Raw genomic sequence first — 22,620 nt, forward strand, 5'->3', positions numbered from 1 at the left:
GGTCTTATATGAAGGAGACATGGATATAGTCTGAGGAAGAGCATTTATGTAGGAGAAAATGGGGAGGGACATGGCTTCACTGGAACAAGCAATGAAGGGAAATAGGGCTGGAAAGGAGAGAGTGCTCCAAGGCCCTCACTTTGTGCTTGCAGCCAGGCATTTGTCAACAGCTAGGGCTTCCCTGGTGGCTCAGATGGCAAACAATCTGTCTGCAAAGTAGGAGACCCCGGTTTGTTCCCTGGGTCAGAAAGACCCCCGGAAGAGGGGTATGGCAACCCACTCCACTATTCTTGCCAGGAGAGTGGACAGAGGAGCCTGGTGACCTACAGTCCATGGGATCGCAAAGAGTTATACATGACTGAAGAACTAACACTGTCGTTTGTCAACAGCACCCACTTCAAGGTCTGTTTACTCAGTTGCTAGAGGGTTGGAAATCAGTTGTGTGTGTTCATTGAAAGGGTTGAGTTCCTTGACTTCTAAATCTTTGGGCAGAAACTACCACAGCTTCAGTGGCTGTGGGGAGCTGTCTGCTCTGTGAATGCTTGGGTTTGACCTCTATAGAGGACACTTGACATGGGACAAAATTAAGGAGAAAAGAAGCTGGCCCTTACACTGGCAGCAATAAGCTTTTAGCTCCCTCTCTTTTCCTTGGCACTGCTACCAGGATGACTTTTCTATTTATTGTTGGGTCATCAAGGACTACCTGCTGAGGCTTCAGTAGTGGCTAAGACCCAGGTCCTGTTCACAACAACTTACAGTTGGGTTGTGGGGCCAGGAAGGAAACCAGGGCTGTTGGTAGAGGGGGCGGGCTTTGGTAAGAATATTGGTGGAGTGCATCTGAAGCACACAGGGGGAGCCCTTGACCAGCTGGATCCTGAAGCATGGCGTATGAAAGAGCCAAGAATGTGCAAGGGGCAGCCTAGACCAAGGGGATGGTGGGTTCAAAGATGGGATGGGAAAGCAGGGTACATTTTAACAATGGCAAATAGTTCAGAATAGCTAGAAAGAAGATGGAAGAGGGAGAGAGTGAGAACAGGGGGGACTACAGCACCTATGAAAGAGCCTAATATAGTTTGCAAATCCTGTGAACTTTCATTTTCAGTCTTTAGAAATAAGCATGCATATTATGACTGCAAGAAAGATTTTTGCTTAGTTTGTTCAGTCTTATAAATAAAATCTCTGTAGATGTTCCACTTGTCACTTATTACAAGAGATGGCCTTTCAGTGCTCTCAGTTAATGCAACTGAATGTGAAGGCTTTCTGTCAGTATCTCATTCTTAGAAGCATACCAATTGATACCTGTCGAGAGAAAGAAGACTTGGTAGATTTGGTACTGTGCCACCAAGGGCTCAGTTCTGAGGACAACCTGGACATGAGCAGTCTGAATTCCTCAAGGTCCCAGACTTCTAGCTTTTTTACATATTGATTTTTTTTTTCAAACTATACAGCCCCATCTGCTACCATATTTTGAGATAAGATCTCACTAGGGCACTAAAAATAAGGCTCAGAAAACAAGACACCTACGATCACAGGATTGTGAAGAAGGCTGGCAGAAACTCAGACTAAAACCTTGAAGAAAAAGCCTGATGCCCATCATGGTAGATGACAGCTACCTTCTTCTGCAGACAGGAGCTTGCCTAGTGTGTTGTAGAGCCTTCGAAGGACTAGCAGCATGAGCACCCACCTGGTGCCTGTTAGAAGTGAAGGACCGCAGGCCTGATCCTAGACCCAAGGGATCTTCATTTTAACAGGAGTAGCACTTTGGAATCACCTGGAAGTCTTAAAAATATCAGTACGCTTGGTTCTACCTCAGAGATTCTGGCTTTATTCCTATGACATGGCCTGGCATAGGGATTTTTGTGATCAGTACTGACGCTATTATGCAGCTAATGTAAGAACCAGCCTCTGGGTCATTTAGCAGTGTCCAGGGCCATGGGCAGGGTAGCCAATTGATGAAGGAGGAGAAGGATTCCTGAGGGAGGAACCAGAGGCTCTTCACAGTCAGCCAAAGTCACAGGCTGTTTTGTAATTTAAAAAATATTATTATTATTTTTCATTGAGATATAGTTGATATACAGTGTTTCCAGTGTATAACACAGTGATTCATAGTTTTTAAAAAATTGTTTTTTTAATTAAAAAAATTTTTAAATTGAAGGATAATTGCTTTATAATATTGTGTTGGTTTCTGCCATACATCAACACGAATCAGCCATAGGTATACATGTGTCCTCTCCCTCTTGAACCTCCCTCTCACCTCCCTTCCCATCCCACCCCTCTAGGTTGTCACAGAGCCCCCAGTGTGATTTCCTTGAGTAATACGGCAAATACCCATTGGCTACCTATTTTACATATGGTGATTCACAATTTTTAAAGGTTGCATTCCGTTTATAGCTATTGGTGATATTCCTTGTGTTGTACAACTTATTCTTGTATTTTATTTATTTTACACATAGTAATGTGTACTTCTTTTTTTAACTTTTTGTTTTGTATTGAGATATAGCTAATTAACAAACAATGCTGTGATAGTTTCAGGTGAAAAGAGAAGGGACTCAGCCATATATATACATGTGTCCATTTTCTCCCAAACTTCCCTCCCATCTAGGCTTTCATACAGCATTGAGCAGAGTTTCATGTGCCACGCAAGTAGATCCTTCTTGGTTATCCATTTTAAATATAACAGTGAATATATGTCCATTTCAAACTCCCAAATGATTCCCTCCCCTCATCTTTTCCCATTTTAGTTTTTTAAACTGAAGTATAGTTGATTTGAAATGTCATATTTTTAAATCTATAGCACAGTGATTCAGTTATATATATATATATGTGTGTGTGTGTGTGTGTGTTTTATATATATGTATATATACATATACTTTTTCAGATTATTTTCCTAATAGGTTGTTACAAGTTATTGTTGTAACAATACTGTATACCTGTGCTATACAGTAGATCCTTGTTGGTTATCAATTTTATATATAGCAGTGGTGGTGGTTTAGTTACTGTCGTGTCTGAATCTTTGTGACTCCATGGACGTTAGCCCACCAGGCTCCTCTGTCCATGGGATTTTCCAGGCAAGAATACTGGAGTGGGTTGGCAGTTCCTTCTTCAGGAGATCTTCCCGACCCAGGGATTGAACGCATGTCTCCTGCTTGACAGGGGCCTTCTTTACCACTGAGCCACCTGGGAAGCTATATATAGTAGTATTTGTATGTTAATCCCAACCTCCTAATTTATCCCTCCTCCCCCTTCCCCTTTGATAACTGTAATTTTGTTTTCTATGTCTGTGAGTCTTTTTCTGTTTTGCAAATAAGTTTATTTGTATTAGTTTTTAGATTCCACATATAAGTGATATCATATACTATAATACCCTCTAAGTCCATCCAAGTTGTTGCAAATGACAAATTTTCATTATTTTTGTATTTTTCAATTGGAAAATAATTGCTTTACAATGTTGTGTTGGTTTCTGCCATACATCAACATGAATCAACCCTGCCTCTTTCTCTCTATATATATCCCTTTTCTCTTGAGCCTCCTCACTCCCATCCTACCCTTTAGGTTGTCACAGAGTGCCAGGCTGGGCTTCCTGTGTTAGATAGCAATTTCCCACTGGTTATTTATTTGACATGTGTTAGTGTATATATGTCAAAGCAAGCTCTGGGAGTTGGTGATGGACAGGAAAGCCTGGTGTGCTGCAGTCCATGGGGTCATAAAGAGTCGGACATGACTGACTAAGCAACTGAACTGAACTGAACTGATATGTCAATGCTACTTTCTCAACTTGTCCTACCCTCTCCTCCTGCTGTGTCCACAAGTCCATTCTCTGTGTCTGAGTCTCCATGGCTGAGTAGTATTCTGTTGTGTGTTTGTGTTTGTGTATGTATATATCACACCTTTTTTATCTATTCATCACAGGCTCTTTTCCTTTTTAAAATTAATTTATTTATTTTAATTGGAGGCTAATTACTTTACAATATTGTAGTGGTTTTTGCCATACATCGACATGAATCAGCCATGGGTGCACATGTGTTCCCCAGCCAGAACCCCCTCCCACCTCCCTCCCCATCCCATCCCCCAGGGTCATCCCAGTGCACCAGCCCTGAACACCCTGTCTCATGTATCAAACCTGAACCAGTGATGCGCTTCACATATGATAATATACATGTTTCAGTGCTACCCTCTCAAATCATCCACCCTTGCCTTCTCCCACAGAGTCCAAAAGACTGTTCTTTACATCTGTGTCTCTTTTGCTGTCTCACATATAGGGTCATTGTTACCATCTTTCTAAATTTCATATACATGCGTTAGTATACTGTATTGTTGTTTTTCTTTCTGACTTACTTCATTCTGTATAATAGGCTCCAGTTTCATCCACCTCGTTAGAACGGATTCAAATGCATTATTTTTAATGGCTGAGTAATATTCCATTGTGTATATGTACCACAGCTTTCTTATGCATTGGTCTGCCGATGGGCAGCTAGGTTGCTTCCATATCCTGGCTTTTGTAAACAGTGCTGCTATGAACATTGGCGTACACGTGTCTTTTTCAATTCTGGTTTCCTTGGTGCATCACAGACTCTTTTAATCATAAAATGTGCAGAATAGCCTTACCAGGACTCCTCTGGCCTTTTGCATTCCTCAGAGCCCAGTCTTTGGTTCTGTGACACATTTCTTAATTCCTAGGATGCCTTTGCACTAGTGTCATCCACTCCTGGCTCCAACTTCAGTTTGCTATTCTTAGAGATTCACTTTGTTTTCTCTTCTTCCTTCCTTCCAATTTCTAGATTGGTGAACTATCTGACCTCCAGCATTTGCAGGGGCATCTTCTCAGTCCTGAGCAATAACTGGAATCTCACTGAATTGAACCTCAGTGGCAATACCCTGGGAGACCCAGGCATGAACGTGTTATGTGAAACACTCCAACAACCTGGCTGTAACATTCGTAGATTGTGGTAAGAATCTGTGTGTATATGTGTGTATGTGTATGTGAGAAAGAGAGAAAGGGAGAAGAAGGACCATTTTAGCAGTTTATTAATTTTCTAAGGCTGGCATAACCAAGTACCACAGAGTGGGAGACTTAAATAATAGAAATTAACTTTCTCACAATCCTGGGAGCTGCAAGTCCAAGATGAAGTTGTCAGAAGTGTTGGTTTCTTCTGCTGCTTCTCTCCTTGGCTGTAGATCACTGTCCTTTCCCTGTGTCTTTACATGGTCTCTGTGTGTGTCTGATCTCTTCTTCATACGAGGACACCAGTCATGTTGGGTTAGGGCCTGCCCTAATGACCTCATTTTAACTTAATTACCTTTTAAAAATCCAATTTAGTTATATTCTAACGTGCTAAGGGTTGAGACTTCAACATGAACTTTTCTGGGGGGACGCAGCTCAGCCTATTACAAATGGGAAGGCCAAATGGTTTGGAGGACAGTTATTTGAGAAGTTTCAGATGGGGAAGAATAAAGGGGAACTGAAAATAAGTCATTTGTTGAAGGAAAGGGCATGACTTTTAGTGTCTTCCATTTCTTCATTAGTCATGCTTATAGATGAGAATAGAAGAGTTTCCTCAGATACAGAAATGGCTACCTGACCTGGAACCCATTAAAATATTTTGCGTGGATTAAATTGTCACAGGGCATATCATGTGGGTCTATAATAAAGTGCTTGCTATGAGCCCACACTGTGACAAACACCCTCCTCTAACAACACAAGAAATGACTCTACACATGGACATCACCAGATGGCCGTACTGAAATCAGATCGATTATATTCTTTGTAGCCGCAGCTGGAGAGACTCTATACAGTTAGCAAAAACAAGACCAGGAGCTGACTGTGGCTCAGATCATGAACTCCTTATTGCCAAATTCAGACTTAAATTGAAGAAAGTAGGGAAAACTACTAGACCATTCAGGTGTGACCTAAATCAAATCTGTTATGATTATACAGTGGAAGGGAGAAATATATTCAAGGGATTAGGTCTGATAGACAGAGTGCCTGAAGAACTATGGACAGAGGTTTGTGACATTGTACAGGAGTCCGGGATCAAGACCATCCCCAAGAAAAAGAAACACAAAAAGGCAAAATGGTTGTCTGAGGAGGCCTTACAAATAGCTGAGAAAAGAAGAGAAGCTAAAGGCAAAGGCGAAAAGGAAAGATATACCCATTTGAATGCAGAGTTCCAAAGAATAACAAGGAGAGATAAGAAATCCTTCTCCAGTGATCAATGCAAAGAAGTAGAGGATTCAAATGTATTCTTTTTAATGGCTAAGTAATACTCCATCGTGTATATGTACCACAGCTTTCTTATCCATTCATCTGCTGATGGACATCTAGGTTGCTTCCATGTTGTGGCTATTATAAACAGGGCTGCGATGGAGTATTACTCAGCCATTAAAAAGAATACATTTGAATCAGTTCTAATAGGTGGATGAAACTGGAGCCTATTATACAGAATGAAGTAAGCCAGAAAGAAAAACACCGGTACAGTATACTAATGCATATATATGGAATTTAGAAAGATGGTAACAATAACTCTGTATATGAGACAGCAAAAGAGACACTGATATATAGAACAGTCTTTTGGACTCTGTAGGAGAGGAAGAGGGTGGGATGATTTGGGAGAATTGCATTGAAACATGTATAATATCATATATGAAACGAGTCACCAGTCCAGGTTTGATGCAGGATACAGGATGCTTGGGGCTGGTGCACTGGGATGACCCAGAGGGATGGTACGGAGAGGAAGGAGGGAGGGTTCAGGATGGGGAACACGTGTATACCTGTGGTGGATTCATGTTAATATATGGCAAAACCAATACAATATTGTACAGTTAAAAAATAAAATTAAAAAAATCATAAAAAAAGAAATAGAGGAAAACAGTAAAACAAGAAAGACTAGTGATCTCTTCAAGAAAATTAGAGATACCAAGGGAACATTTCATGGAAAGATGGGCACAATAAAGGACAGAAATGGTATGGACCTAACAGAAGCAGAAGATATTAAGAGGAGGTGGCAAGAATACACAGAAAAACTATACAATAAAGATCTTAATAATCCAGATAGCCATGATGCTGTGATCACTCACCTAGAGCCAGACATCTTGGAATGCAAAGGCAAGTGGGCCTTAGGAAGCATCACTACAAACAAAGCTAGTGGAGGTGATGGAATTGCAATTGAGGTATTTCAAACCCTAAAAGATGATGCTGTTAAAGTGCTGTGCTCAGTACATCAGGAAAACTCAGCAGTGGCCACAGGACTGGAAAAGGTCAATTTTCACTCCAATCCCAAAGAAAAGCAATGCCAATGAATGTTCAAATTACTGCACAACTGCACTCATTTCACATGCTAGCAAAATAATCCTCAAAATTCTCCAAGTCAGGCTTCAACCGTATGTAAACTGTGAACTTCCAGATGTTCAAGCTGGATTTAGAAAAGATAGAGGAACCAGAGATCAAATTGCCAACATCTGTTGGATCATAGAAAAAGCAAGAGAGTTCCAGAAAAACATCTGTTCTATTGACTATGCCAAAGTCTTTGTGTGGATCACAACAAACTGTGGAAAATTCTTAAAGAGATGGGAATACCAGACCACCTTACCTACCTCCTGAGAAATCTGTATGTAAGTCAAGAAGCATTAGTTAGAACCAGACATGGAACAACAGACTGGTTCCAAATTGAGAAAGGAGTAAGTCAAAGCTGTGTATTGTCACCCTGCTTATTTAACTTCTATGCACAGTACATCATGTGAAATGCTGGGTTGGAGGGAGCACAAGCTGGAATCAAGAGTGTTTGAAGAAATATCATTACCCCAGATATACAGATGACACCACCCTTATGGCAGAAAGCAAAGAAGAGCTTAAGAATCTCTTGATGAAAGTGAAAGAGGACAGTGAAAAAGTTGGTTTAAAACTCAACATTCAAAAACTGAAGATCATGGCATCCGGTCCCATCACTTCATGGCAAATAGATGGGGAAACTTGAAATATGACAGACTTTATTTTCTTGGGCTCCAAGATCAATGCAGATGGTACTGCAGCCATGAAATTAAAAGATGCTTGCTCCTTGGAAGAAAAGTTATGACCAACCGGTTCAGTTCAGTTCAGTTCTGTCACTCAGTTGTCCGACTCTTTGCGACCCCATGAATCGCAGCACGCCAGGCCTCCATGTCCATCATCAACTCCCGGAGTTCACTCAGACTCACGTCCATTGAGTCAGCGATGCCATCCAGCCATCTCATCCTCTGTCGTCCCCTTCTCCTCCTGCCCCCAATCCCTCCCAGCATCAGAGTCTTTTCCAATGAGTCAACTCTTCGCATGAGGTGGCCAAAGTACTGGAGTTTCAGCTTCAGCATCATTCCCTCCAAAGAAATCCCAGGTACAGGGTATTAAAAAGCAGAGACATTACTTTGTGACATAGGTTCATGTAGTCCAAGCTATGGTTTTTCCAGTAGTCATGTATGGATATGAGAGTTGGACTATGAAGAAAGCTGAGTGCCAAAAAATTAATGCTTTTGAACTGTGGTGTTGGAGGAGACTCTTTTTTTTTTTTCAGTTGGATTACATTTATTATAACTCATTAGCTGATCAAATTATAATCAGTTTCAGTGTTCTTTTTAATTTAAATTTATTTATTTTAATTAGAGGCTAATTACTTTACAATATTGTATTGGTTTTGCCATACATCAACATGAATCCACCACGGGTGTGCATGTGTTCCCAATCCTGAACCCCCTGCCACTTCCCTCCCCGTACCATCCCTCTGGGTCATCCCAGTGCACAAGCCCCAAGCATCCTGTATTCTGCATCGAACCTGGACTAGCGATTTGTTTCTTATATGATATTATACATGTTTCCATGCCATTCTCCCAAATCACCCCCCCGCCGGCCCCGTCCCTCTCCCACAGAGTCCAAAAGACTGTTCTATACATCTGTGTCTCTTTTCCTGTCTTGCATACAGGGTTATTGTTACCATCTTTCTAAATTCCATATATATGCATTAGTATACTGTATTGGTGTTTTTCTTTCTGGCTTACTTCACTCTGTATAATAGGCTCCAGTTTCATCCACCTCATTAGAACTGATTCAAATGTATTCTTTTTAATGGCTTTTGAGTGTCCCTTGAACCACAAGGAGATCCAACCAGTCCATCCTAAAGGAAATCAGTCCTGAATATTCATTGGAAGGACTGATGCTGAAGCTGAAACTTCAATACTTTGTCCACCTGATGTGAAGAACTGACTCATTGGAAAAGACCCCTGATGCTGGGAAAGGTGGGAGGCGGGAGGAGAAGGGGACAACAGAGTATGAGATTGGTTAGATGGCATGACCACTCAACGGACGTGAGTTGGAATAAACTCCGGGAGTTGGTGATGGACAGGGAGGCCTGGTGTGCTGCAGTCCTTGGGGAAGCAAAGAGTTGGACACGACTGAGTGACTGAAGTGATGAGCCCACACTGTGAATTAGACTCACATGCCCTGAATCAAGTACATAGTTGTAGGGGCCATCTCTGCAACCCTCCTGCATCACAAATCTGGACTTCACAGCCAGTTTTAAAGCCCACCACCTCAGGACATTTTCATACCTTTCTGTGTTACTCTTAATAACCACCCTATCATCAGTCTTCTTAATTTCACCCTTGTACAAGCCATTTTCCACTTTTCCTCATTCTTATTTTGTTACCATCCATCCAGGGTCCTTAGACTTCTTTTTTTGACTGTGCCACACAGTATATGGGGTCTTAGTTCCCTGATGAGGGATTGAGCCCATGTCCTCTGTGGTAGAAGCGGAGTCTTAACCACTGAATCACCAGGCAAGTCCCTTAGACTCTTTTTGCCTTTTGTTTGGCTACACCACTGGGCATGTGGGATTTTAGTTCCCTGACCAGGAATTGAACCCATGTTCCCTGCATTAAAAGTGCAGAATCTCAATCACTGGACTGCCAGGGAAATCCCCCCATAGACTCTTTAATCAACAAAAATCAGTAAAATGCCGGATAAGAAACTTTAAGTAAATAAGGAAGTAAAGCCATGGCTTTACTGGGGGTAGTGTTGCAGCATGAGGGAGTGAAAACAAGAAAAGGTACCCTTGCTGGCTCTCTGAGGTGGGGTGAGTTGGTTTGTTAAATGCAGTGAGGGTAGGGGCAGATCAGTGGGTTGGACCGGAGGGATGGCTTAGGTGGTTTGCTCACCCCCTCAGCGGTACTGTGTGCAGGGATCATGTGCAGTTACCGTACTTTTGCTCCTGGTACTTCAGAAATGGCAGTCGGGATTTTGGCCTTTTTGTATCTTTTTATTCATAATTTGCCTCAACTATGCGTGCATGCAGTTATTTTTAGTCCCTTATAGTTTCTTTCCTTTTTTTTTTAATATCCCTTTTCTTGCGCTACCTTGTGTGGCCAGGCCCCTTCCCCTACATATGAATTGTGGAGTCCTAACTACTGGACCACCAGGGAATTCCTCCCTTACAGTTTCTTTTGTATTCTATTGCCCGAAGAGACTTTCATCCTGGTGCAAGCACTGCAGTAAAGGGTCCCAGGTCCCAGCCTGTCTCAACTCCAGCAGCCCAGATCCAACAACCACAATTATTTGCTTAGATATTGCAATGCCCTCCAAGACCATTAACTTCTCATAACACGATTCATGTTTGTCCTGCAATCGTCTCTACAATGTTTGGACAAGCTCTTACCATTTGTTTGTGCTCAAAAATAAGTATCAGATGAATGTTGTCTGTTTGGTGTCCCTGCATCTACTTTTGCCACCCACCATTCATTCTCTGTACAGAAGACAGAGGGTTACTTAATATTTAAAAGATTATGCTTTGATCATGGCAGTTCCTTGCTTAAGAGCTTTTTCTTACCTGTTTTGATAAATTATAAAGTGTTCTTTTTGCCTTCGAGGTTCTGGCTGATTTTAACATTTAACATTCCTCCCTACCTTTATACCATGCCGCTCTCTCCATCACCCCTGTGGATGAGATGCCCCTCTGTGATTCTAGAAAGTGAGACACAAACAGGGAGACATGTGTGAGCATGAGATGTTCTGCAGATAAAGATTTAGTTATCTATTTGCTTCTAGTTGGTGTGGAAATGGAGACAGAAAAGGTAGTCCCACAAGCTCCTAGGACATTTGAAATGAGCTGGAATACTGTTCTTGCTTCTCGGAGAGCAATAATTGTTTTGGTGGTGGTGCTGATAGTGGTGATGATGGTGATGGTGTGTGTCTGTGGAAAGCAAATCAAGAATTAGAGATGCTCACTCCTTCAGTGTAGATGTAGGGCTGGGATTAAAACATCAAACAAAACAGCAGGGACAAGACTGTCCAAGGGAAAAGGAAGATGCATACAGCCCTAGAGAGAGCAGTATCCATCTGAGGGAGTTTCAGCTATTAGGAACATGTGGTAAAGACGTGGAGCTCATTGGCTAACCATTGTTTTCATTTATGAAACAGAAACATGCCATTTAAATACTTGAGAATTGCCCATTATTTAGAGGGTGCTCCCTGGCAGCTATGGTCACAGATTGTGAGCCACAGAGCCTGAGAACTATCTTCCCAATATGCCTTTTTTTTTTTTTACTTATTTTTTAATTGAAGGAAAATTGCTTTATAATGTATTGGTTTCTGCCATATTACAAAGTAAATCACTCATAATTATGCATATATCACTTCCGTCTTGAGCCTCCCTCTCCTCCCCTCAACCCACCCCTCTAGGTCATCACAGAGTACCAGGCTGGGCTCCTTGTGTTGCGTAGCAACTTCCCACCAGCTATTTACTTTAACAGAGTGTGTATATGTCAATGCTATTTCTCCATTCATCCCACCCTCTCTTTCCCCCACTGTGTCCACAAGTCCGCTGACTATGTCTGTGTCTCCATCCCTTCCCTGCAAATAGGTTTAACAATACCATTTTTCTAGATTCCATATATATATGTGTTAATATACAATACTTGTTTTTCTGTTTCTGACTTACTTCACTCCGTATGACAATCTCTAGGTTCATCCACTTCACTAGAACTGAGTCGAATTTGTTTTCCCAATATGTCTTGAGCTGTAGTCAGGAGTTTCTGATGAAATGATACTTTCCTTTTTTTAAAAAAATATTTATTTTTACATTTGACCTCATTGGGTCTTAGTTACAGCACTCAGGATCTTTGATATTCAGAGTGGAGTGTGGGATCTAGTTCCTGACCAGTGATCAAACCCAGACCCCCAGCATTGGGACCACAGACCCTTACCCACAGGACCACAAGGGAAGTCCCAAGATGATACTTTCCTTCATGAAAATTTAATTATAAATTGAGTTTAATTCTCTTTGTAACATGCGAACACAGTGCCCTTGCCTGGTGCTAAAACCCAGCAGAGGCCAGAAGGCAGTGACAGAAAAGCGGCCTATGCTCTGAGATTTTTCTGTTTCTGTGCTTGTCATGAAGGTTGGGACAGTGCTGCCTTTCCCATCAGTGCTGCTTCAACATCTCCTCAGTCTTGAGCAACAACCAGAAGCTGGTGGAGTTGGACCTGAGCCACAATGCCCTGGGAGACTTCGGGATCAGACTTCTGTGTGTGGGACTGAGGCATCTATTCTGCAATCTGAAGAAGCTCTGGTGAGGCTGAACTAATTTCCCTCATGAAGTAATAGCTGTGGCTTTAATGAGCCATGATGTGTTAGAATTTTAATGTGAAAATGGCCTTGGGCTACTTAGAGGATTCCTTGTGTTTATCTCCGCATGTTTGTCAATAATTAATTTAGTTAGCATTTTTTGTGGGAAAAGTCACATAGTCAGACCTGGAGGGGAACTTAAAAAAATCAGAAATATTATGCTTGCCTTTAAGGTATTTACAACCTAGCTAAGAAAATAAAACCAATGTATTTTGCTTTAGAAGAGTTTTGGGACTTGATGATAAGGCCCTGGTTCACGTTAAATAGGAAAAATGGGGCTAAAGCAATGCAGTTGCTTGACAGTCTATGTAGCTCTTCTCTGAATGCCTGTGGGAGACTTGAATTTTGAAGAAGACAAAAAATCACTTGAAAATGGTAGGGCCAATTTATACTTGTTAGGGTGGCTATTATAAAAAAGCAAAACACAACAGGGCTATACATTCAGTAAAATAAGCCAGAAGCAAAAGGGAAAATATTGTATGATTCCATTTATATGTAATACCTAGAATAGTCAAATTCATAGAGACAAAAGGTAGAATAGTGGTTTCCAGGGTTTTGGGGGAAGGGAATTTGGAGTTATTGTTTAATGAGCATAGAATTTCAGTTTGGGAATATGGAAAAGAGTTCTGGTGATAGTTGCACAGTTATGTGAATATACTTAAGTGCTACTAAATTGTAACACTTATAAATGAACACATGTTTACAATGGTACAGTTTATGCTATACATATTTTGCCTCAATAAAAATAAAGGTAGAGATCTAGGAAGATGTAACATTGCATGGGCTTTGAGGGTGTTTTCTTGCTAATTCACCAAACAGAAAAAGAAACAAAAAGTTGGTAAAGAGCTTGGATATACTCTTCTCATGTGCGGACTGGACTATAGGCAAGGACAGGACAAGTGCTGTCTTGACTCACAGCAGTGCGTGGACTGGGCTGAGAGAGGTGTTGTGACCATCTGCCATCTCTCTGAAAGGTTGGTCAGTTGCTGTCTCACATCGGCAAGCTGTGAGGACCTTGCATCTGTCCTGAGCACCAACCATTCCCTGACCAGACTCTACTTGGGGGAAAATGCTCTGGGAGACTCAGGAGTTGGGATTTTGTGTGAAAAAGTAAAGAATCCACACTGTAACTTGCAAAAACTGGGGTAAGTCTTCATGAACGTCTCAGCAATAAAGCAACTTCTTTTCAGTGATACATTATTTGGAAAATATGAATGGGGTTACTCTAAAAAGGATTAATCAGATGGAGTTGAGGGTAGAGAATGGAAGAGACAATGTCTAAAGTAGTTTGAAGTACTAGATACTACCTACTGCTAATAAGTTTGTTATGTCTCAGTTCAGTTCAGTCACTCAGTCATGTCTGACTCTTTGCAACCCCACGGACTGCAGCATGCCAGGCCTCCCTGTCCATCACCAACTCCTGGAGTATACTCAAACTCATGTCCGTTGAGTCAGTGATGCCATCCAACCATCTTATCCTCTGTTGTCCCCTTCTCCTCCCGCCTTCAATCCTTCCCAGAATCAGGATCTTTTCAAATGAGTCAGTTCTTCTCATCAGGTGGCCAAAGTATTGGAGTTTCAGCTTCAGCATCAGTCCTTCCAATGAATATTCAGGACTAATTTCCTTTAGGATTGACTGGTTGGATCTCCTTGCAGTCCAATGTTCTCTTGAGAGTCTTCTCTAATACCACAGTTCAAAAGCATCACTTCTTTGGCTCTCAGCTTTCTTTATGGTCCAGCTCTCACATCCATGACAACTGGAAAAACCATAGCCTTGACTAGACAGACCTTTGTAATGTCTTTGTAATGTCAAAGACATTACAAAGTAATGTCTTTGCTTTTTAATATGCTCTCTAGGTTGGTCATAACTTTTCTTCCAAGGAGCAAGTGTCTTTTAATTTTATGGCTGCAGTCACCATCTGCAATGATTTTGGGTCCCCCCAAAATTGTTATGTCTACATGTTACTGAATGCAAGTTCCTATGCCCAAAGCACAGTGAGGCCAAACAAATCGAAATGTTGGAGTTTGGAACAGAGAAAGATTTATTGCCCGGCCATGAAGGAGATCGGTGGCTCTTGCACTTCAAAACCTTGCACTCCATTAAGGGTTTCAGCAAAGCACTTTTAAAGGCAAGTTGAGGGAGGGATGCGGTTGGTTGTTGCAAACTCCTTAGTGTCGGAATCCTTTGTTCTTGTAGTTGTCCATGTAGGGCAGGTAAAGCTGTTCTTGTAAACCTCCAAGATAAATGTTATTCTCTGTTCTGCAACTCTTTATCTCCAAATGACTCTTAAAGATCAGAGCCTTGAGAATAGGCTATTCTGTATATTTCAGGCAATAGGAACATTTTTTAACAATAATTTTTAAAAATTAATTTATTATTATTTTTTAAACTTTTTATTTTGTATTAAGGTATAATCGATTAACAATGTTGGGGTAGTTTTAGATGAACAGTGAAGGGACTCAGCCATACAGATACATGTATCCATTCTCCCCCAAACTCCTCTTCCATTCATTCTGGCACATAACATTGAGCAGAGTTCTATGTGCTATACAATGGGTCCTTACTGGTTATCCATTTTAAATACAGTAGTGTGTACATGCAGAGAAGGCAATGGCAACCTACTCCAGTACTCTTGCCTGGAAAATCCCATGGATGGAGGAGCCTGGTAGGCTGCAGTCCATGGAGTCGCTAAGAGTCGGACACGACTGAGTGATTTCACTTTCACTTTTCACTTTCCTGCATTGGAGAAGGAAATGGCAACTCACTCCAGTATTCTTGCCTGGAGAATCCCAAGGACGGGGGAGCCTGGTGGGCTGCTGTCTGTGGGGTTGCACAGAGCTGGACACGACTGAAGCTACTTAGCAGCAGCATCAGCAGTGTGTACATGACCTTCCCAAAGTCCCTAACTTCTCCTTCCCCCGGCAGCCATAAGTTTGTTTTCTAAGTCTGTGAGTCTCTTTCTATTTTGTAAGTAAGTTCATTTGCATCATTTCTTTTTAGATTCCACATATGAGGGATATCATGTGATATTTTCCTTCTCTATCTGACTTCAATCAGTATGACACTCTCTAGGTCCATCCATGTTGCTGCAAATGGCTAAAATTAATTAATTTTTGTTTGTTTTGGTTGTGTTGGGTCTTCGTTGTTGTGAGCACTTTCTCTACTTTTGGTGAGCAGAAGCTACACTTCACTGTGGTTGCATGGACTTCTCACTGTGGTGGCTTCTCTTGTTGCAGAGCATGGGCTCTAGATCCTCAGGCTTCAGTAGTTGATCTGAGGCATGTGAGATCTTCCTGGCCCAGGGATCAAACCCCTGTCCCCTGCACTGCCAGGCAGATTCTTAACCACTAGGCCACCCAGGGAAACCCAGGAACATTCTTTTACAAGGGTGCAGAGCCAGCATGACTAAGCACAGTCAACAGGGCCCAAGGTTAAAATGAAAGAACTAGGTCTAATATGGAGTCAGATTTGTTCTTTCCTATTACATATAGAGTCTGGAGACTCTCAGAGTCGAAAGAAACCCTAGGAATTGTACAGTCCAGTTCATCATTGAACGAACACTTGCTTCTAAGACATTCACCCGTTTTATGTGTGAAAACTTGTAAGCATGCTAGTCATTGCTGCAATGCCTGCAGTTCTTATTTCCATATAGCCCCTTCTATTGTTTTGTGCATTGGCCCTTGTTCTGCTCCTCAGAGTCTGCTAAGAGATGCTGATCTTGATTCCTTAGAGGCAGCACTCACACTCTAGTTCTTCTCATCTTTTACTTGGATGTCTCTAAATATTTAACTAGGACATGGTTTAGTACTTTCACCTATTTAGTTATGCTCTCCTAGGTAAGAGTTGGTCTTTTAATGTCCCTATTTGAAGTGCAGTACTCAGACCTGAACATGACACTCCTAACGATGTGTGGTGGAACTTTCACCTCTTATGGTAGGGCACTATGTTGTCAGTGGTGAGGACTGAGGTTTCCTTATATTTTTGGCAGTCACATCAGATCATGAGTTCTATTGGAAGTCTGTGGGAAATAGTAACACACAACTTTGGATATTTTGTAATACCAGTGACCAATTCTCTGCAGGCACCAATTGGGTGTCTTGCAAGTCAGTTAGATTTCGACACTAACCCCATAGCTAAGGGCTCAGTCCTACAAGATTGCCTCCCTAGCCCTGCCAATGCCAGACATCAATTTTTAGTAATGAGTCCCAAGATTACTCACACTTCTATCTGACTTGGTTACAAATTGGGGATTCCCACAGCCCCCTATTCAGGTGTGAAACTTTGCTAGATTGACTCACAGAAATCAGGGAGATACTTATGTTTACAGTTTTAAATAAAAGATGTTATAAGGTATACAAACAGATGAAGAGACACATAGGATGAGGTAGAGAAGAGTCTGGAGCCCAGGGGCTTCTCTCTCCATGGAGTTGGGGTGCTCCATCCTCCTGGTATGTAGATGCCAGGTTGGTTAGATTCACTGACCCAGAAGATCTCCAAAACTCATTGTTCAAGAGATTTTATAGAGCCTAATCTCCAGCCTTCCTTCCTTCTCCTTGCTGGAGGTTAGTGGGTGGGGCTGAAAGTTCCAACTTTCTAACCACTTGGCCTTTCTGATGATTAGCCCTATCCTGAGCCAATCTAAGGGCCCCACTTTAAGTCACCCCATTAACATAAACTCAAATGTGATCAAAAGAGGCTCCTTTGATTAGCAATAGACACTCTTGAAAGTGAAAGTTACTCGGTTGTGTCTGACTCTTTGTGACCCCATGGACTATACAGTCCCTGAAATTCTCCAGGCCAGAATACTGGAATGGGTAGCCCTTCCCTTCTCCAGGAGCTCTTCCCAGCCCAGGGATCGACCCAGGTCTCCTGCATTGCAAGCAGATTCTTTACCAGCTGAGCCACAAGGGAAGCCCAAGAATACTGGAGAGGGTAGCCTATCCCTTCTCCAGTGGATCTTCCTGACCCAGGAATTGAACCGTGGTCTCCCGCATTGCAGGCAGATCCTTTACCAACTGAGCTATCAGGGAAGCCCCCAGGAAATTCCAAGGTTTTTAGGACCTCTGAGATAGGAATGAGGGACAAAGACCAAATATATTTCTTATTATACCACAGAAATACCCTCTGTTACATGCACTTGACCATGTAACACTGCCCTTCTGTGTTTTTTGCATGGTTTATTCTCCATTGGCCTCATAAAAACTGACAAGTAGATATTGGTATCTCTAATTTAAAGAGGATAAAATGAGGCTCAAAGAATTTAAAACCTTTGTCCAAGGACACCCAGATAAAAGGCAGTGGAACCCAATGCAGACAGAGTCCAGTGTGACCCACCAAACCCTCCCTTAACTCCAGAAAAACCTCATAATGAGTTGGCTAATAGGCTCTCTGGAGAAGGCAATGGCACCCCACTCCAGTACTCTTGCCTGGAAAATCCCATGGGCGGAGGAGCCTGGTGGGCTGCCGTCTATGGGGTCGCACAGTGTCGGACATGACTGAAGCAACTTAGCAGCAGCAGCAGCAGCAGCAATAGGCTGTCTAAAGGGCTTCTATATCCTGCTCTATCCAACTATATGGGTTCTCACATTTAGCTCTGTTAATTTTCATCTTATCTTTCTTTTGACTCGTTGTCTAGGCATTTTTGAATCACGATCCTGTCAATATTACCCAGACATATAACAAGCAAACTGTAAATGTCTTCATTCACATTACTGACATAAATACCAACTAGATCATTACTAAGTGGAGCAGAAACGGTCTTTGCTGAGGAATAATCTGTTAGTCCATAATCAAAATCTATAAAAACAAAGCCCTGTTACCTCCCTGAGCCTCTCCCCATTGCTCTTCTTTAGATATTGCCACATCAATTTAGTAAAAAAGGCTATATTCAATGCCTTCATTTCCTTCCCTTATATTATTGCTCTGCCACAACAATTTGGCTTTTGCCACTCTTGGTTTGTCCAACAGGTATGATTTGGTCACTTTATTTTCTAGGTACTCTGGGGGCTCAGTCATGGGTGCTGACAGCAGCAGTGACTAAAACAAACCAAGACCTTGTTTTCACAAACATTCTCATATGGAATGATGATAGACGCTAGACAATAGACAAGTAAAATTATATATATATATAGTATAATAAAAACTGGAGTGGCAGAGAGAGCTACATCCTTGTCCAGGTGTTCAGTAAATGCCTCTCATGCAGGTGACATGGGATCCGTGAAGAAGCCAGGGGAAAACACTCCATACAAAGCAAAGAGGCTCAGAGCATAAACTCTCAGTTGACCTTCAATGATCCTATTTCTGACTCTTGTAGATCCTTCTCAATCCTAATCCTAGTTGAAACCTGCTGCCTTTAATTCTGTTTATCTCCTCCTTGAAATCCTTTTCTCTTATTTTTAGGAAGTTCCTAGCATTTCCATTGTGGAGATGTGGGTTTGATCCCTGGGTCGGGAAGATCCCCTGGAGTGGGGGGCATGGCAATCCAGTCCAGTATTCTTTTTTTTTTTAATTAGTTAATTTATTTCAATTGGAAGCTAATTACTTTATAATATTGTGGCGATTTTTGCCATACATTGACATGAATCAGCCATGGGTGTACATGTGTCCCCCATCCTGAACCCCCCTGCCACCTTCCTCCCCATCCCATCCCTTGGGGTTGTCCCAGTGCATCGGCTTTGAGTGCCCCGTTTCATGCATCGAACTTGCAGTCCAGTATTCTTGCTGGGAAAATCCCACGGATGGAGGAGTCTTGTGGGTTGTGGTCTATGGGGCCACAAAGAGTCAAACACAACTGAATTGACTGAGCAGCAGCAGCAGTCTTTCCTACTAATTTTATAGCTTCTGCTTCTCAGGGTTTGCGTTGACTTCTCTTCCTGTCATCTGGGGATTTCACCATTGGTTTTCTTTTTCACTAAATGTTTCCACACTCCTTGGGAATTCTCCTAAGATCCTCAGCTTTGAAAACAACCTGTATACAGGTGGCTCGTCAAACTTAGATATTGCTCTTGTGCTTTTTTCTTTTTAAATAGGCATTTTTTTTAAGAGTCAACTTAGATTCACAGCAAAATTTAGAGGAAGATGCAGAGATTTCCCATATGCCCCCATACCACATGTGCTTAATTTCCCCCATTACTGACATGTCCCACCAGAGTGGCTGTTTGATAGAACTAATGAACCTACATTGACACATCATAATCACCCAAAGTTCATAGTTTACATTAAGGTTCACTCTTTGTTTTGTATGTTGTGTTGAATATTTAAAACATTATTTAAAAGTGTGTTGTTTAGTGTCCACATATTTTGGAATTTTCCAGCTATTTTTCTGTTATTTGTTTCTAGTTTCATTTGATTGCAGTCTGATTTCTGTTTTTTAAGCTTGTTAAGATACATTTTATAACCCAGAATGTGGCCTGTCTTGGTAAATGTTATGTGTGAACCTGAAGAGAATGTGTATTCCTCTGTTGTTAGATGAAGAAGTCCATTGCTGTTGTTCAGTCACTCTGTCATGTCCAACTCTTTGTAACCTCAAAGACTGCAGCACACTAGGCTTTCCTGTCCTTCACTATCTCCCGGAGCTTGCTCAAAGTCACGTCCATTGAGTTGGTGATGCTATCTAACCATCTCATCCTCTGCTTCCCTCTTCTCCTCCTGCCCTCAATCTTTCCCAGGGTCTTTTCCAATGAGCTGGCTCTTTGCATCAGGTGGCTAAAGTATTGCAACTTCAGCTTCAGTCCCTCCAATGAGTATTCAGGATTGTTAAATTATGGCTAGAAGGATGACCCTCCCCTTACTCTGGAATAAGAGTGGTTATGACTGTGGGCTCTGAAGTTGGACAGCCTGGATCTGAAGCCCAGTCTGAATCTATTCTTGGCAAATATAAAACACACAACATATTAACTACAGTCGCCATGCTGTACATTGTCTCCAGCATGCACTCATCCTAGGACTGAAAGTTTGTACCCTTTGATCAGTGTCTTCCTTTTTCCCCTATCCCCTCATTCTCTATTCTACTCTGTTTACTGTGAGTCTGACTTTTTTTTTAAGATCTTTGGCTTTTATCACTTAGCATAATGTCCTCTGGGTTCATTCATGTTGTCACAAATGGCAGGATTCTCTTCCTTTTTAAGGCTGAATAATATTACATTGCATATATATGTGTATATACACCACGTAGTTTCTGCTTCCTTTGTTCCCCCTGCTTTCTTTTGGTTAGTGTTAGCATGGTATATCCTTCTCTATTCCTTTACACTTATTTTATTTTTTATATTTTCTGTTCCTATGCTTTTAAACTGTATGTGTTTATTTTTAAAGTAGATTTCTTATAGACAATATACAGTTGTGTCTTACTTTTTTGTTTGCTCTCCGATACATGCTTTTTAATTGATTCATTTAGATCATTGATAATCAAGTTAATTATCGACTTAATTGAACTAATATCTCATATTTGTTCCTGTTTTCCATTTGTTGCTCTTGTTCTTTGATCTTATTGTTGTTTTCATCTCCTTTTCTGCCTTTTGTGACTTTAATTAAACCTTTACTATAATTCCATTTTGCCTCTTTTTTTTTTTTGGCCTTGCTGTCCAGCTTGTGGGATCTTAGTTCCCTAACTAGGGATTGAAGTTGGCCCACGGCAGTGAAAGCACCTTCCTAATCACTGGAAGGCCAGGAAATTCCCTCCATCCTACTTTTAAGAAACTTTTCTTACTGGTTGCTCCAGAGTTTGCAGTACACATTTACAACTAATTTACTTTCAAATGACCCTAAATGACATTTACAATGTAACTATTTTATAATAAAGTAATTTTAATTCCTTCCTTCTATCCTTATATAATTACTGTCATTCAGTCAATTTATGAGTGTATATATACACATAAATATAAATAATTGAATACATTATTGCTATTATTTTGAACATGATGCTATCTGTTTGATCAATTAAAAATAAGAAAAATAAATTTTTATTTCACTTTCACTTGTTTCTTCTTTGGTGCTTTTTTTTTTTTGCACATCTTTTGTATATTGTTTTCTTCTCTCTAAAAACTTATGAAAATTTCATTTCTTGTGAGGTGTTCTATTGGCAACAAATTCACTCAATTTTTGTTTGTCTGAGAAACTATTTCTCTTTTATTTTTGATGGCTAATTTCAAAGGGTACAGAATTCTAGAATTTTTTTTCCCTCAACACTAAATATTTCAGTCCACTCTTTTCTTGTTTACATAGTTTCTGATAATAAGTCAGTTGTAATTCTTATCTTTGGTCCTAAACAGATAAAGTACTTCTCCCTACTCTGGCTTCTTTCTGGATTTTTCCTTTACCTTTGATCTTCTGTGGTCTGAAAACGATATGTCAATCTGTAGGATTCCACCCCCCCCCCCCCCCGCCCATTTTTTGGTATTTATCTTACTTGGTGTCTCTGAACTTCCTGGATCTGTGATTTGGGGGAAATTGTTGGTCATACTCCTTCCCTGTAAGTCTTCTGTTCCTTTCTTGTCTTCTTCTAGTATTCCCATTATGTGTATCTTATACTCATATGACATCTTTTATAGTTATTTCACAGTTCTTGGATATTCTGCTTTTTTTTCTTTTTCCCCTGTGTACTTTTCAGTTTTGGAGGTGTTTGTTGAGATATCTTCAAACTCAGAGATTTTTTTCTCAGCTATGTCCAGTCTACTACTACTAACAATCCCATTAAAGACATTCTTTTTCTATTACAGTTTTTTTAAAATTTACTATTTGTAAATAGTAATTTACTATTTACTATTATTATAGTAAATAGTATTATTTATTATTATTATAAAAAATAATTTACTATTTTATCACTAGTATTTCCTTTTGTTTTCTTCTTGGAATTTCCATCTTTCTTCTTACTTTGCCAGTTTGTTCTTCCACACTGTCTACTTAATCCATTAAAGCTCTTAGGGTATTAATCATAATGATTTTAAATACCTGGTCTGATAATTTCACATTCCTGCCATCTTA

General features: G+C 40.9%; 1 protein-coding gene across 2 annotated transcripts in view; it reads left to right on the forward strand.

The window, feature by feature from the left end:
- NLRP3 (NLR family pyrin domain containing 3) overlaps positions 1–22,620 on the forward strand; it is a 48,968-nt gene that overhangs the window by 10,109 nt on the left and 16,239 nt on the right. The window contains exons 6-8 of one of the 2 annotated variants that reach the window (XM_005891102.3): positions 4,779–4,946; positions 12,415–12,585; positions 13,616–13,786. In XM_005891102.3, coding sequence (XP_005891164.2) covers positions 4,779–4,946; positions 12,415–12,585; positions 13,616–13,786 — 510 coding nt within the window. The remainder of the gene's footprint in view (positions 1–4,778; positions 4,947–12,414; positions 12,586–13,615; positions 13,787–22,620) is intronic. The other variant, XM_070374202.1, reaches the window with a different exon arrangement.

This window comes from Bos mutus, chromosome 7, assembly GCF_027580195.1.
Source record: "Bos mutus isolate GX-2022 chromosome 7, NWIPB_WYAK_1.1, whole genome shotgun sequence".
In the NCBI taxonomy this organism is placed as follows: domain Eukaryota; kingdom Metazoa; phylum Chordata; class Mammalia; order Artiodactyla; family Bovidae; genus Bos; species Bos mutus.